At 40.0% G+C, this 13,108-nt stretch overlaps 1 protein-coding gene across 2 annotated transcripts in view; it reads left to right on the top strand.

Annotated features, from left to right (window-relative positions):
* The window catches only part of heyl (hes related family bHLH transcription factor with YRPW motif like), a 41,837-nt gene extending 36,681 nt beyond the window's left edge, over positions 1-5,156 (top strand). For both annotated transcript variants that reach the window (XM_088327823.1, XM_088327822.1), the window contains exons 3-5: positions 2,185-2,268; positions 2,378-2,459; positions 4,158-5,156. In XM_088327823.1, the coding sequence (XP_088183949.1) occupies positions 2,185-2,268; positions 2,378-2,459; positions 4,158-4,801 (810 nt within the window). In that variant the 3' untranslated portion in view covers positions 4,802-5,156. The remainder of the gene's footprint in view (positions 1-2,184; positions 2,269-2,377; positions 2,460-4,157) is intronic.
* The last annotated feature ends 7,952 nt before the right edge of the window (positions 5,157-13,108 follow it).

The raw sequence follows: 13,108 nt of genomic DNA, 5'->3' as shown, positions 1-13,108 counted from the left end.
ATTGATAAACAGTGTTAAGAATAACACTATTACATATAATGCAGTTACGTAACGGCGCAAATTTTTTCAGTTCCAGGATAATCTAAATAATTCTTTTTTTCACCGTTACCACGTCGGTATAATTTCTGACCGTTGAAAGTGGTGCGTTACTTTGGCTGCAGTGACACCAAGTTTTCTGCTCCCCTTGAAGTTGTTTACGTCAAGTCTTTTTGGATTATGTCACCATTCAAAATAGCAACTACCAAAGAGTTAGATAGCAAGTACGAATATTGTACAGTATTTACTAATGCTCCGAAAGAAAAGGCGAATGTGGGTTGAGTTTTGACAGCACTCGACTCCTGTCGTTTGTGAATGAAACGTCTCTAGTCGGCTCTTGCAAGTGAGCGCAGAGAGCCGGCTCCCTACCAATCAAGAGTTGGTTGCCTCCGAGACGTCTTTCTTGTCTTGTGATTGGTCCATATCTCATCTCATCTCATTAGCTGCACCGCTTATCCTCAGTAGGGTCGCGGGGATGCTGGAGCCCATCCCAGCAATCATCGGGCAGTGGGCAGGGGACACCCTGAACTGGTTGCCAGCCAATCGCAGGGCACACAGGGACAGACTGGCTCGCTCATTCACACTTAGGGACAATTTGGACCGGCCAATCCACCTGAAATGCATGTCTTTGGAATGTGGGAGGAAACCGGAGTGCCCGGAGGAAACCCACGCAAGCACGGGGAGAACATACAAACTCCGCACAGGTAGGCTGGTAGCTGGATTTGAACCCACACAGGAGGTTCCCAAGACCTTAGAACTGTGCCGCACACGCGCTAACCACTGTGCCGCCGTGCTGCCTGGTCCATATCCATTTTACCAATTCTGTGTTTTTGACTTTGAATTTGAATTGGGTTGGTTGAATTGGTTGGTTTTGTGTTTTCTTTTTTTGTAGATTTATAAATAGTTTGATTTTATTTCCTGTGTTTTTCAGTGTTATGGGTGTTTATACAAAATGTAAATTTTCTTATTTTCTTCTTTCATCTCTTTCGTTTTCTTTTTCATGTTGTATTTTCATGTTGTATTAGAGACGTTTGGTGATTAAGGGCTATACAAATAAACGTGGCTTGACTTGACCTGCAGCCACACTAAAATATTCCATCCGACACAACTTTTTAGAAATATTCTAAGCATTTATGTATGATAATTTTTTATGTGATAGTAGCAATACTTGGTATCCTCTCTATCACTTTGTCATATGCGCAAGGGATGGGAGAGCTTAAGATCAGTTGCATGGCTGAGCATGTGTCCAGGCTGTTGTGATTGTACGAGCTTATGGATTTTAGTCGGTACAGTACATTGAGTACTGTTTTAATAATGTTTTTTTGTGGCACTCCTGGGTACATTTTAATGACATTTTTTTTAAATATCGACTTGTCCAGGCACAGTCTGCTCAAGAGTGTCTTGATGATAGCACACTGAGTTACTTTTCTAAACCTTTCCCTCTGTTTTTCTTTTTAATGTAAGGAATGGGTGTGAATTTTTTCATTTTAATGGCAGTTCAAGACTGCGGCTTAACATCCGGGGCGGGGTCAAAGAAAATGTAGTTTCTTAATTTTTTTTTTATCAGGTGCACTCTAAACTCCGAATTTTACGATTTTCATTTTACATTGTATTGTATTGGCTTTTTCCTATGAATAATGGGTCCCAAAAGTTAAAAGTTAGTGACGAAGAACAATTTTAAAACAGTGACAGCGATCAAGTCTAAGAGGGAAATGATTGCATAATATGAAAATAGTGTACAAGTGTACATACTTTAAAAAACAAGCAATGTTTAGGTATGCATTTCATTCATTTAGCCGTATACTTCTAATAGTATTGGGCTGTTTATCCTTACCCTCATGTAGGTTTTAGATCAGGGGATGGTGTAATAATAGTCAGTAGTTTGGAATAGTCTGGCGTCTGTGAAGCCCTTTGAGACTTATTGTGATAAAGGGCTAGACAAAAAAACATGACTTAACTTGACTATTTTAAAGCAGTTCTAGGGGTCAGCTTATATGCAAAGTATTTACGGTACTTTTCGAGTGCTATGGATGCTATTGACGTCAAAATCCATTTTCAACAGGCTTAGACGTTTTATCAGGATTTCAGAATGAGAATTTGTTTTGAAAGTGGTGTAACTTTTTTGCTAATCCTTCTGATTTCTGATAGATCATAGAGAAGAGGCGCAGGGATCGCATCAACCACAGCCTGTCAGAGCTAAGGAGGCTAGTACCAAGCGCCTTTGAAAAACAGGTGACACCGACACCTAAATTGTTGTATGTGTTTAAAATCCTGTGATGTCTGTTACAGAGAAGGAATTTTGAGCCTTGACGAAGGTCTCAAATATCTGTGTTCTGTTCAGGGTTCCTCAAAGTTGGAGAAAGCTGAAATTCTGCAGATGACGGTGGACCACCTGAAACTTCTTCATGCTATGGGAGGCAAAGGTCAGATTTCGTCTTTCCGATATTCCTATAAATCTTCTTTTTTTTATTTTAATATACTCTGGTGCATTAATTTTTCAGCCAGCCAAGTACTCCCTAACCCAGTAGAGAAACTATTTTCTTGAAAAATAAGTACAAGATGAAAAATATGCCTAAAATAAGCTAGCTCTCCTGGGGATTTTGGCCATTAAAGATTGGTGATTTGAGAAAATAAGATTAATAAATTCGAGTAATTTCATAAAAAGAAGAAAAAAAAATTATAAATCTCTTGTACCTCTGGAAGTGCCTTCAAGTACGTCCAGGGGTAGTTGTATCCCAAATTATGAATCATTGCTATAGATTAGGGGGTCACCAATGTGGAGCCAGTGGGCATTTGGAACACGGGTTAAGATTCCAGAAGCTCCTTTCCTGAGCCCTTTCTTTGTAAGAAATATCCTAAGTTACAAAAAGCAGATCAGCCCTAGAGGGTGTTGGAATCAGTGAACAGCAACATCATTGGCTAGTAGTCACAATGATGTAAACAGTCCATAACATTCCAAAGAATGAACAATAGTTGGCAAAAATGATGAACAACGGTGAGCAATAATCCTTCAAATAACACAATATACTTTCTAGGTGTCAAAGAGAAAAAACAAAACCACATTGTTCATTGTAAACGAGAAGAAAAATTAACAAATGAACGTACATGAGGCATGTCAACCACACGACCCGTTGGCCGCATCCGGTTAATTGAATAGTTTAATCCGGCCTTCCATAAATTTCTGAATATGTCAAGAATATGTCCAAAAGAAGCAAATCTCTATCAAAAGTTATATATTTTTTTGATAAAGGCAACTCAAATGTTCTTCTCAGCCACTCCAGAGCAGTGTTGAGTTTGTATAGCGTGGTGAAATGGTTTAGGTGTAAATGTCAAGAACCAGAACAGGATCAGGACCCGATCGCGTGACGTTCTTACACAAGCCTTTATTTTACGGGAAATGCGGAGCCGGTTTGCCTTGGAAAGACGGGAGGCCAGAGACCGACGAGATCGATAACGAATCAGGATAACAAAAATAAACGGGAGAAACTTGACAGGAACAAGAACTGTAGAAACTAACAAACAGGGCAAAAACAGATGGAAACAAAACTGTAACCCGAAATCAAACAGGACCAAAATAAACGGGAACAATACCGGACTTGAAATACCAACAGCAAAAGAGGACCGAGTCAGAACCCACATCTTACTGGCAGAAGTTTGTTTGACGGGCTGACAAAAAAGCAAGAGCCGCAGCTGGCACCACATGGGCGGGGCCAACTGGGCACCATGGCAACCGTGACACACACGGGCGCGGCCGATTGGGCGCCATGGCAACCATGACAGTAAAGCTGCATTTACATAATTTTTAGACTAAACCAGTTTAAACATTTATTGGCAAACATGAAAAACTTTGTCTGCATGATTTGTGAATAAATGTGTTGAGAAACAAATCCCTGTGTATCTGTGATTATCTATGGTAGGTTACTAATGTATGCTAAATTATAAAGCATAATACTGAAAAAGAAAGCTAAATATTGGAAGTTGTCATTCTTTTACTGATCCGGCCCACCTCGGAATAGAAAGTCTGGATTTGTCACCAGAGCCAAACTGATGTCTATATCGTTGCTATAGATAGATGATCAATGTACTTGCTTCTTCATTGACTTTGACACTTTTTGTTCCAGGTTTCTTTGATGCAAGGGCGCTGGCAGTAGACTACAGGACTCTAGGCTTCAGGGAATGCGTTGGAGAGGTGGTCCGGTACCTCAGCTCCTTGGAGGGGGAGTCCCCAGACCCAATAGGCGCCCGCCTGGTCACCCACCTCTCTCATTGCGCAAGCGAGCTAGATCCCCTAATACTTCCATCGAACCGGACCTCCACCTTGCCCTTCCCTCCTTGGCCATGGGTGTCCTTCCCGCAGATGTCCGCCCCTCTGTCGGGGTCATCCTCGCCACCGTTCCCTGGCGGGCGAAGGGATCTCGCCCTGATGGGGAGTTACCCGCCAGCCACAGCCCTTCGCCTAACGCCGCTAGCCGGCTGCCAGAGGGGGGCGCCACCCGTCCTGGCCTCCACAACGTTCGCTACGGTCCACAGGTTGCCGTCACCCACCCCTTCCATGTCCTCCAGGCAAGCACAGGCGTCCCCTCGCGGGGTCCCCAGGAACTCTCCTCTTCCTCCTACCCCTTCCACCACCACGCCCACCACGGCACAGTCACTCATCTCTTTTAGACCATTTGCTCCAATGGTGTCTTCGGCAATCCAGCGCCGAGGCTTGGTCGGGTCAGGCAAGTCAGCCCAAGGATGGGTGACTGAAATCGGAGCATTTTGAAGACTTTCTTGTTTTTAACACGAACTGATCTTTACAAAGGATACAAATACTCTATGCAGCAAACAGTGCAAACAATCAATTCACTTTAAAAGACTGCCTTTTTTAAGGACTACTCAAGCCATATTAGAAGGATTGTTTCTTAAATTCAACAACTAAGTATGAACAGACATTCAAGAATACAATTGTGAACAATTTGATGGATATGATTTTCATAAGAATTTCCAACAGAGCCATATCTCTATGTTTAAAAAGCTGAAAGGATTTTTATGTTTTTGCCATATCAGTTACACAGAGGATGATTGTCTATGGCGTGGAACTTTTTGGAAAGACCTTTACATAAAATCTAAGTGCCTTACCTTTTCATTGTGCAAGTTGTCATTCCTGTAAAAATGTAGTGTGATCATTACAAATTTTCAGTAACCCAATGTTACTTTATGTGACCCAGAATGATTTCATTCAAAATAGTTAAATTCCATCAAGTCAAATGTAGGTTTCTGAGCAAAGGTTAAAACTCTGAATGTCTGCATTTGTGTAAAATGTTATTATTTTCTTCCTGAATATTACGAAATTTGTGCAAACAAAAAAACAAAGAAACAATTCTGCAAGTTCATTAGGACTACATGTAATCCCTTTTTTATCAGGGTCAATGGGGACTTGAACCCCCTTCGATATGTGAAAAGCCACAAAGTAGTCGAGTGCCGACCATACTAACCCACCCCCCATTTTTAACATGTGTTATGCTGTCCCCTGCCAATAGACAACCAGGATAATGGATTGATGCCGCAAACTGCAAAGATTCACATCATTTTGGCCTGGTCAGAACAGCATGCCTCTTCACCAAAATACCTTCTTTTAGAAACTGTAGAAAATAATGTGCACTGTCAGTACGGGCTTGCAGTGATAGGTGGCTGGGGTTGATTGATTGCGGCTTCATGGGTGCAGTTCATTTGAGGTGAAAAGAAGGGGGAAAAAAGAGCTGCAATGCTTCACAAAATTTTGCTCTCTCTGTCGTCGCTCTCAGCAGTTGTCGACTGGGATATTGCTGCCGCACAGTGCAGTTCATTTTAGGCGAACCAAATTGGCACGCTTCAGGGCACAAACTGAAAAAAATGGGCTCTACGACCAGTAAACAGGCAGCGAGGCTTGAATACTTTTTACAATTTCAAATAAATATTATTCAACCAGAGATGCTGTAAGGCTGTAAAATATGAAGCATGAAGTAGTGAGGAAATATAATACTTTTGATCACATGGAGAAGTATTTTGAGCTAGCATAAGCATTTGCAATAGCATTGAAACATTTGCTAAATCATTTACAAAATAATTTAGGGCATTGTAATATTCCCAGTGATTCCCGTCAAAATACAAACTGATAAATGGTTCGGAAAAAAATGAAAATATGAAATCATTTCTCCCTACTAGCTTTTATCATGCAGAATCATGGAAAATATAGCCCGCCAGAAATTTGGTCGAAATATGAAATATATGATAGTTAATGTAGTATTAGCAATAAAAACACATTTTTTGTGCCAACTTTGTCCCCATTGTCCCTTTGTGTTTGTGAAAAAAATACTACAAATACACTACTAAACTAAATATCAAATTTGGTGCTTAAAAACAGGGTCTAATATATTATTTAGGTGAAATATTACAACAGAATAAAATATAAAAATATAACTACTGTAAAATTTAAAAACACTTAAGAAATGCTACAAAAATACTAGAATGGAAATTCATACAAATACTTCTGCAGAAATACTACCAAAATACCAATACATTAATTCTATAATACGAATATACCGCTACATAAATATTACGACAGAAATACTACAAATATTCTGTACTTCTTCAGAAATGTTACGACTGAAATACTACAAAAGACAACTATAATAATACTACAAAAATACTACAAATATACTACAAAAATATACTTTGGAAATACTACTAAAATACTGCAGTATAAATACTACAAAACACTCCAAAATAAAAGTAGAGTAATACTATAAAAATGCTACAGAAATACCACAAAAATCTGGCTGCGGAAATTCTACAAGAACACAAAAGAAATACAACTCAAGTAATACTGCAAAAATACTAAAGAATATACTACAAACACTCTAGTACAGAAATACTACAAAAAACATTTTACAGAAATATTACCACATAAATACTAAATGAATAAAACTACATCAATACTAAAAACATTATGACTACAGAAATACTACAAAAATACAACTACAGTAATACTGCAGATATACTTCAAAAATTCTACAGTTGGTCTGGAGGGGGCTGGGTGCCACCAGGCTGTACTTTGCTAAGACACACCACAGGAAATGGTGCCCCTGGTGTGGTTAATGGATCAGACCAACAAACCAATCAGAAAATACTACAAAAAATACTACAGTAACAAAAAACAGGAGAAACTAGACGGGAACAAAAACTGGAGAAACTAACAAACAGGACAAAAACAGACGGAAACAAAACTGTAACCCGAAATCAAACAGGACAAAAATAAATGGGAACGTACAATGGGGGCACGCCGCCAGTGGTGTTCTGCAGCCAGAGTTACGCACCGCTTTTAACCTTCAGTAATGGTAACTGCAGAAAAAAATTATCTAGTTAGATTCCCCGTTACAGAAAAAATAGTGCCTTTACTTAATCACATTATTCCCAACTCTGAATATTACACATTGTCTGTTGCAGGGCTAAAAATCTAATGGACTGAACAATTTCAGGGCAGTAGAGTATTTCTGATGCGTTATTCTTCTTTTTTTTTACCTATAGTGTTATTTGTCATATCTCTTTGTTATTGTGAAGAGATTTTTTTTAATGCTCTTTATTTTCCGGGGGGGCGCTTGAGCACCCCAAAAAACGGGCTGGTTACGCCCATGATCAGATGTGATCCGACGATTTTTCTCGGAGGCCACAGAATACCAAAGCCGCTATAATTGCGTCCCCCCTCAAATCAGCGTGTATCATCTTCTCTGCCATTCTTTTTTTCTTCATCCCAATCCTGTGGTCTTTTGTGGCCTACCATAGTGCCATCGTCTCTCCCAGACTGTCTCCCCAACAATAGGCGAGCCCGGGGGATGAGGCAGAGAAGCGCCGTGGGGGGGACAAAGATGGCGTTTGCGGCCGGGATTATGAAAAAGCGACGGCAAGATGAGAGAACAGGCTCGAATCCCACCGGGTTCGGCGGGAACAGTGATGGATGACATTGGGGTCCGCCGACATGCCCAAATTGCGTCGCGCCTCACGCAAACACTCGCAAGGGAACGTGGTGTGTGTGTGTGTGTGTGTGTGGGGGGGGGGGGGGGGGGGGGGTCTTGTGTGCCTGCCGGAGAATGCTTTGATCGGCTCCGGGATGCGATGTTTGCGGTCTGCGGTTGCAAAGTGTGTGCGTTCTGCAACGCGCGCCTTTGTTTACCCGAGCCAGGCCGACGCTGCAGGCCGAAGGCTGCGCGCCTTTTGTTTATGCGTGTGCGTGTGTCTCCGAGCGGGGCTGGCGTCAGGACTTGACCGCTGCAGCTCTCGTGCGAGGGCGGCTGGCGGTTGCACGGATCGGCTGGCGGCGGAATGTTTGCGGAGGAGGCGAGAGGAGGCATATGGCACAACCGCTCGCACGCACGCACGCACACGCAGTCTTGACTGGCAAGCGCTCCGACTGAGGGAGGAGTGACGAGTCGTTTGCGAACGAATTTAATTTAAGAGCAGTGAACAATGAGGGCCGGCTTCCAAGTAATAAGGAGCCGGCTCTCTACAAGACTCTCTTTCTCGCTCTCTTTCTCTTTATAGTCCTCTCTCTTTCACTCTTTCTTACTTGCTGTATCATTTCCCTTCTTGCTCGTTCTTTTTATCTCTCTCTATCCCTTCTTTGTCTTTCTTTCTCATTCTTTCTCTTGCTTCCACTCTTTCTTGCTTGCTCCCTCTCTTTCTCTTTCTATGACATTCTCGTTGGCTGTTTTTTCCGCTTTCTCTCTCTTCTGCCCTTTCTCTCCTTCTCAGTCTTTCTTGCCCTGCATCTCTTTGTCTCTTTCGTTTTCTCTCTCTTTTTGTCTTTCTCATTCTTTTGCTGCTTCTGTTTCTATTTCTCACATTCTTTCTTCCTCTAGATCTCTTGCTTTCTATCTCTCTCGTCCCCTCTCCCTTTCCTTTCCTCTCACCCTTTTCTTTCTTGCTCTCTCATTCTCTCTTTCTTACCTCGTCTTTGTCTTTTTTGCCCTCTCTTTTGCTCTTCCTTGCTCTCTCTTTTTATCTTTATTTCAGTCTTTTTTTTCTCTTTCTCACTCCCCCTTTTCTTTTTGTTTATTAGTTCTCTCAGTATTTGTCTTTTTTCTGTCTACCATTCTCTTTTGTTATCTCTCAAACTCCCTCTCTCTTCTCTCTCTTCTCCCTCTCTCTCTCTCTCTCTCTCTCTCCCTCTCTTGTCATACCTGTGATGTTTGCTTAGTACAAAAAATTAAAGTTTAAATGAAGTAGAATTTCATTGTATATTGAAAAGATAAAAGCTATTATAAAATAGTGGCAAAAAAACATACAATTAATTTCTTGCATAACGTTAATATTGGTAACATATAATAATTGTGCACCGAAACAGTCAGCCTTTTTTCAGTGAGCCTAGAGAGCCAGTTCTCTACAAAGAGCAGGGATTCCCGTGACTACATCGCACGCACACACCAAGCCCAACTGGCAGCGATCCGACAGAGAGAGCCACCGCAGCTTCCAGAGAGCACGACCACAGTCACACTCAGCCGAGGTTCCCACGGGGGAGGGCAACTGTGAAGCTGCATAGACGCAGAAATCATTTTGAAAGCCTGCCTGCGTGCGTGCGTCAGTCGTGTCTGTGAGAACAACTTAGAATGCATGGCACCAGTCCGGTTAAAAAAATAAAACGAATATTTGAAATAGGGAACATTTTCTCAGTTTTAAAATAAACATATCTTGCCACATGCTTTTGGTTTGCAGTTGAACTCTCCACTCAGTAGGCGATTTGCTCGGACACGTGTACTTTAGCATTGTTTTTCGACCAGTGAGTCCTTTTCTAGGGTGCAGCAGGGAATCTGCAAAAACTCATGCAGATAGATAGATAGATAGATAGATAGATAGATAGATAGATAGATAGATAGATAGATAGATAGATAGATAGATAGATAGATAGATAGATAGATAGATAGATAGATAGATAGATAGATAGATGGATGGATGGATGGATGGATGGATGGATGGATGGATGGATGGATGGATGGATGGATGGATGGATGGATGGATGGATGGATGGATGGATGGATGGATGGATGGATGGATAGATAGATAGATAGATAGATAGATAGATAGATAGATAGATAGATAGATAGATAGATAGATAGATAGATAGATAGATAGATAGATAGATAGATAGATAGATAGATAGATAGATAGATGGATGGATGGATGGATGGATGGATGGATGGATGGATGGATGGATGGATGGATGGATGGATGGATGGATGGATGGATGGATGGATGGATGGATGGATAGATAGATAGATAGATAGATAGATAGATAGATAGATAGATAGATAGATAGATAGATAGATAGATAGATAGATAGATGTATTTATATATATATTTATATACATATATATATATATATATATATATATATATATATATATATATATATATATATATATATATATATATATATATATATATATATATATATATATATATATATATATATATAGATAGATAGATAGATAGATAGATAGATAGATAGATAGATAGATAGATAGATAGATAGATAGATAGATACTTTGTTCATCCCCGAAGGGAAATTCACATTTCCAGCAGCATCCCTGAGCTGAGAACAATCGAGAACAATCGAAAATAACACGGGAGCTGCTGGAGTGGCTGCCATTCGTGACGGCGCCGGAAGAAAAGATTCAATTTGAATCATTTACAAACAAACAAACAAAATATTCATGTTTCAATAAGTGGAGTGTTAATAAAATATTTCTGATACTGATATAACCAGATAAAACTAATTTTAAGTTACCTGTCCAAATGAATGTTGTGCCATCTCACCTTTCCCACTCTCTCTCCTGCAGTTGACTTGCTGCTGCTCGCTCCTGAAACTAATACTTACCTCTTTGTGTATTGCCTGCATATGGCGACACCCTCTTTCAGCTTGTCTGTCAGAACCTTGATCTCCTCAGTTTATGAAGATGATTTTGATCATGTCTGTCAGAACCTTGATCTCTGGCGAAGTCTTTAATCAAAGTACTCAATACAACTGGCATCCTATGCAGGTCTCCAACATTTAAAATCGAAAAATCTATTTACACTTTATCGTGTACTTATATTTTTAAATATTCAAATGACAACCAGAGTAGCATTAGTGGCTTCTGCTGTTGAAAATAATTGTCCACAAGTCCAACACAGGAAAAACCTAAGTAACTGCTCGTCACACACAATTTATCTGACCGTCTGCCTTGGAGCTAATCCGTTTAATCAGCGGCTAATCTTATCAGCGGGTTCATTTTCCTCGTTACACACTCACCGACGACGATGCCTCCAATGGCGCCGGCATTTATATATATAGACAGATCCAGGATTTATCCAATGGAGAAAAAAATACACAAAAACACTTTTAAATACCTGTAAGGCCAATAAGATAAAATGATACTTCTCCTGCACAAATGATTGATAGTGAACACAGAGCCGTTTTACCATAACATTTCTTTTTTCCCCCTAAATACTTGGAATTAATTGCTGATTCAGGGAGAATTCTAATGGTAAAAACGGACCCAAAGATCACTTTTTTGATTAAAACCTTCAGTTTGTGTATGTTTCACGGAACAATTTTAAAGGTAATAGATCAATGAATAAACACCGAAATAAAGAAATTAGTAGTTTTGTTGCTGCTAAACGTTATTGCACTTCTTTTCATTGCACTATTTTTACGATGCACTAATGTTTTTCATTGCACTATTATTATAACTTAACTTAACTAAGCCCTACTTTCTGAAGAGTTTTGCAAATGTATCCTGTCAATCTTTTATCTTATGTTTCTATTTATAGTCTTTTTTTCATATTTACCCTGGAGTGCCATGTCTAATCTCGTTGCACACAAAGTTTATGACGTTGTTATAATTTGACAATGAAAAAAGAAGTTTGTGATTCAAGTAAGAGAAAACCAACCCTTTGTGAATCTAAGCGCAGTTTCTCTTGACGATCTCAATTGGTTGATTACACGCTTGATGTACCAGCGACGCCTAGTGGAAACAACCTTTGCATGCATTAACGTCATAGGTTGAAATGTTTCCAAAGCGTGTCGTCTACTGTAACTTTGAATAGGGTCTTGCAGGTTTCCTGAAACCTGAATTATTAAAGGGACAGTGTGTTAATTGAATGAATAATAAAAATGCACGAACTATCATACAAAGATGCATTTCTAAATACTTGTAAGCGGAGGAATTTTGATTTATCTGACATCACATGAGGCTCACTGAAAAGGAGCTGACAAATAGCAAGGCTTTGCTAGTTAGCTTCAGTTTTTATATATCTCATCTCATTAGCTACACCGCTTATCCTCAGTAGTGTCGCGGGGGTGCTGGAGCCCATCCCAGCAATCATCGGGCAGTGGGCAGGGGACACCCTGAACTGGTTGCCAGCCAATCGCAGGGCACACGGGGACAGACAACTCACTCGCTCATCCACACCTAGTGTACTGAGGATAAGCGGTTGCAGCTAATGAGATGAGATGAGATTTACTGTACTCAGTTTGTGAGACCTTGTCTGGTGTTCTGCAGAAAATTGTCCACTTTTGATTCACGTTTGATTGTCCTCAGTCAAAATGACTTCATGACTAATCTTTGGCCGGTTTTAAATTGTGCCATCATATGTCATATTGAGTTAAATTAGAATACAAGTTGAAAATACGAATCCATATATCTAGAACCATTGCCACCGATTAATTCTAATGTATTTCAAGTCCAAATGTGCAATATTTGACCACTAGATGGCACTGGTAGGAGCAGGATGCCGGTAAAACATGGCGCTAATCCAAGAAGGGATTCCACGGCGAAAAAGAAATACATTTTTCTTGATTTAGGATTGATATTTTTTATAAAAATTAACATTGGCTGATAGTTTCTGTATTTCTGCCCAGTATTAATATAATTGTTTTTTTGTTTTTAGTTTTTACTGGATGGTTTTTTTTTGTAAGGCAGTAATTATGACCAGTTCTGGGTACGTTAATGTGAAAAATTATTTCAAAAAGAAGTTTGTCAAAGAATTTAAAATCTTCAAGAAATACGAAACATGG

The sequence above is a fragment of the Urocampus carinirostris genome, chromosome 2, assembly GCF_059441175.1.
Source record: "Urocampus carinirostris isolate Australia breed hairy pipefish chromosome 2, RoL_Ucar_1.0, whole genome shotgun sequence".
NCBI lineage: Eukaryota > Metazoa > Chordata > Actinopteri > Syngnathiformes > Syngnathidae > Urocampus > Urocampus carinirostris.
Note: the sequence above shows the minus strand (reverse complement) of the source record. Positions and strands in the feature narration are given on the sequence as shown.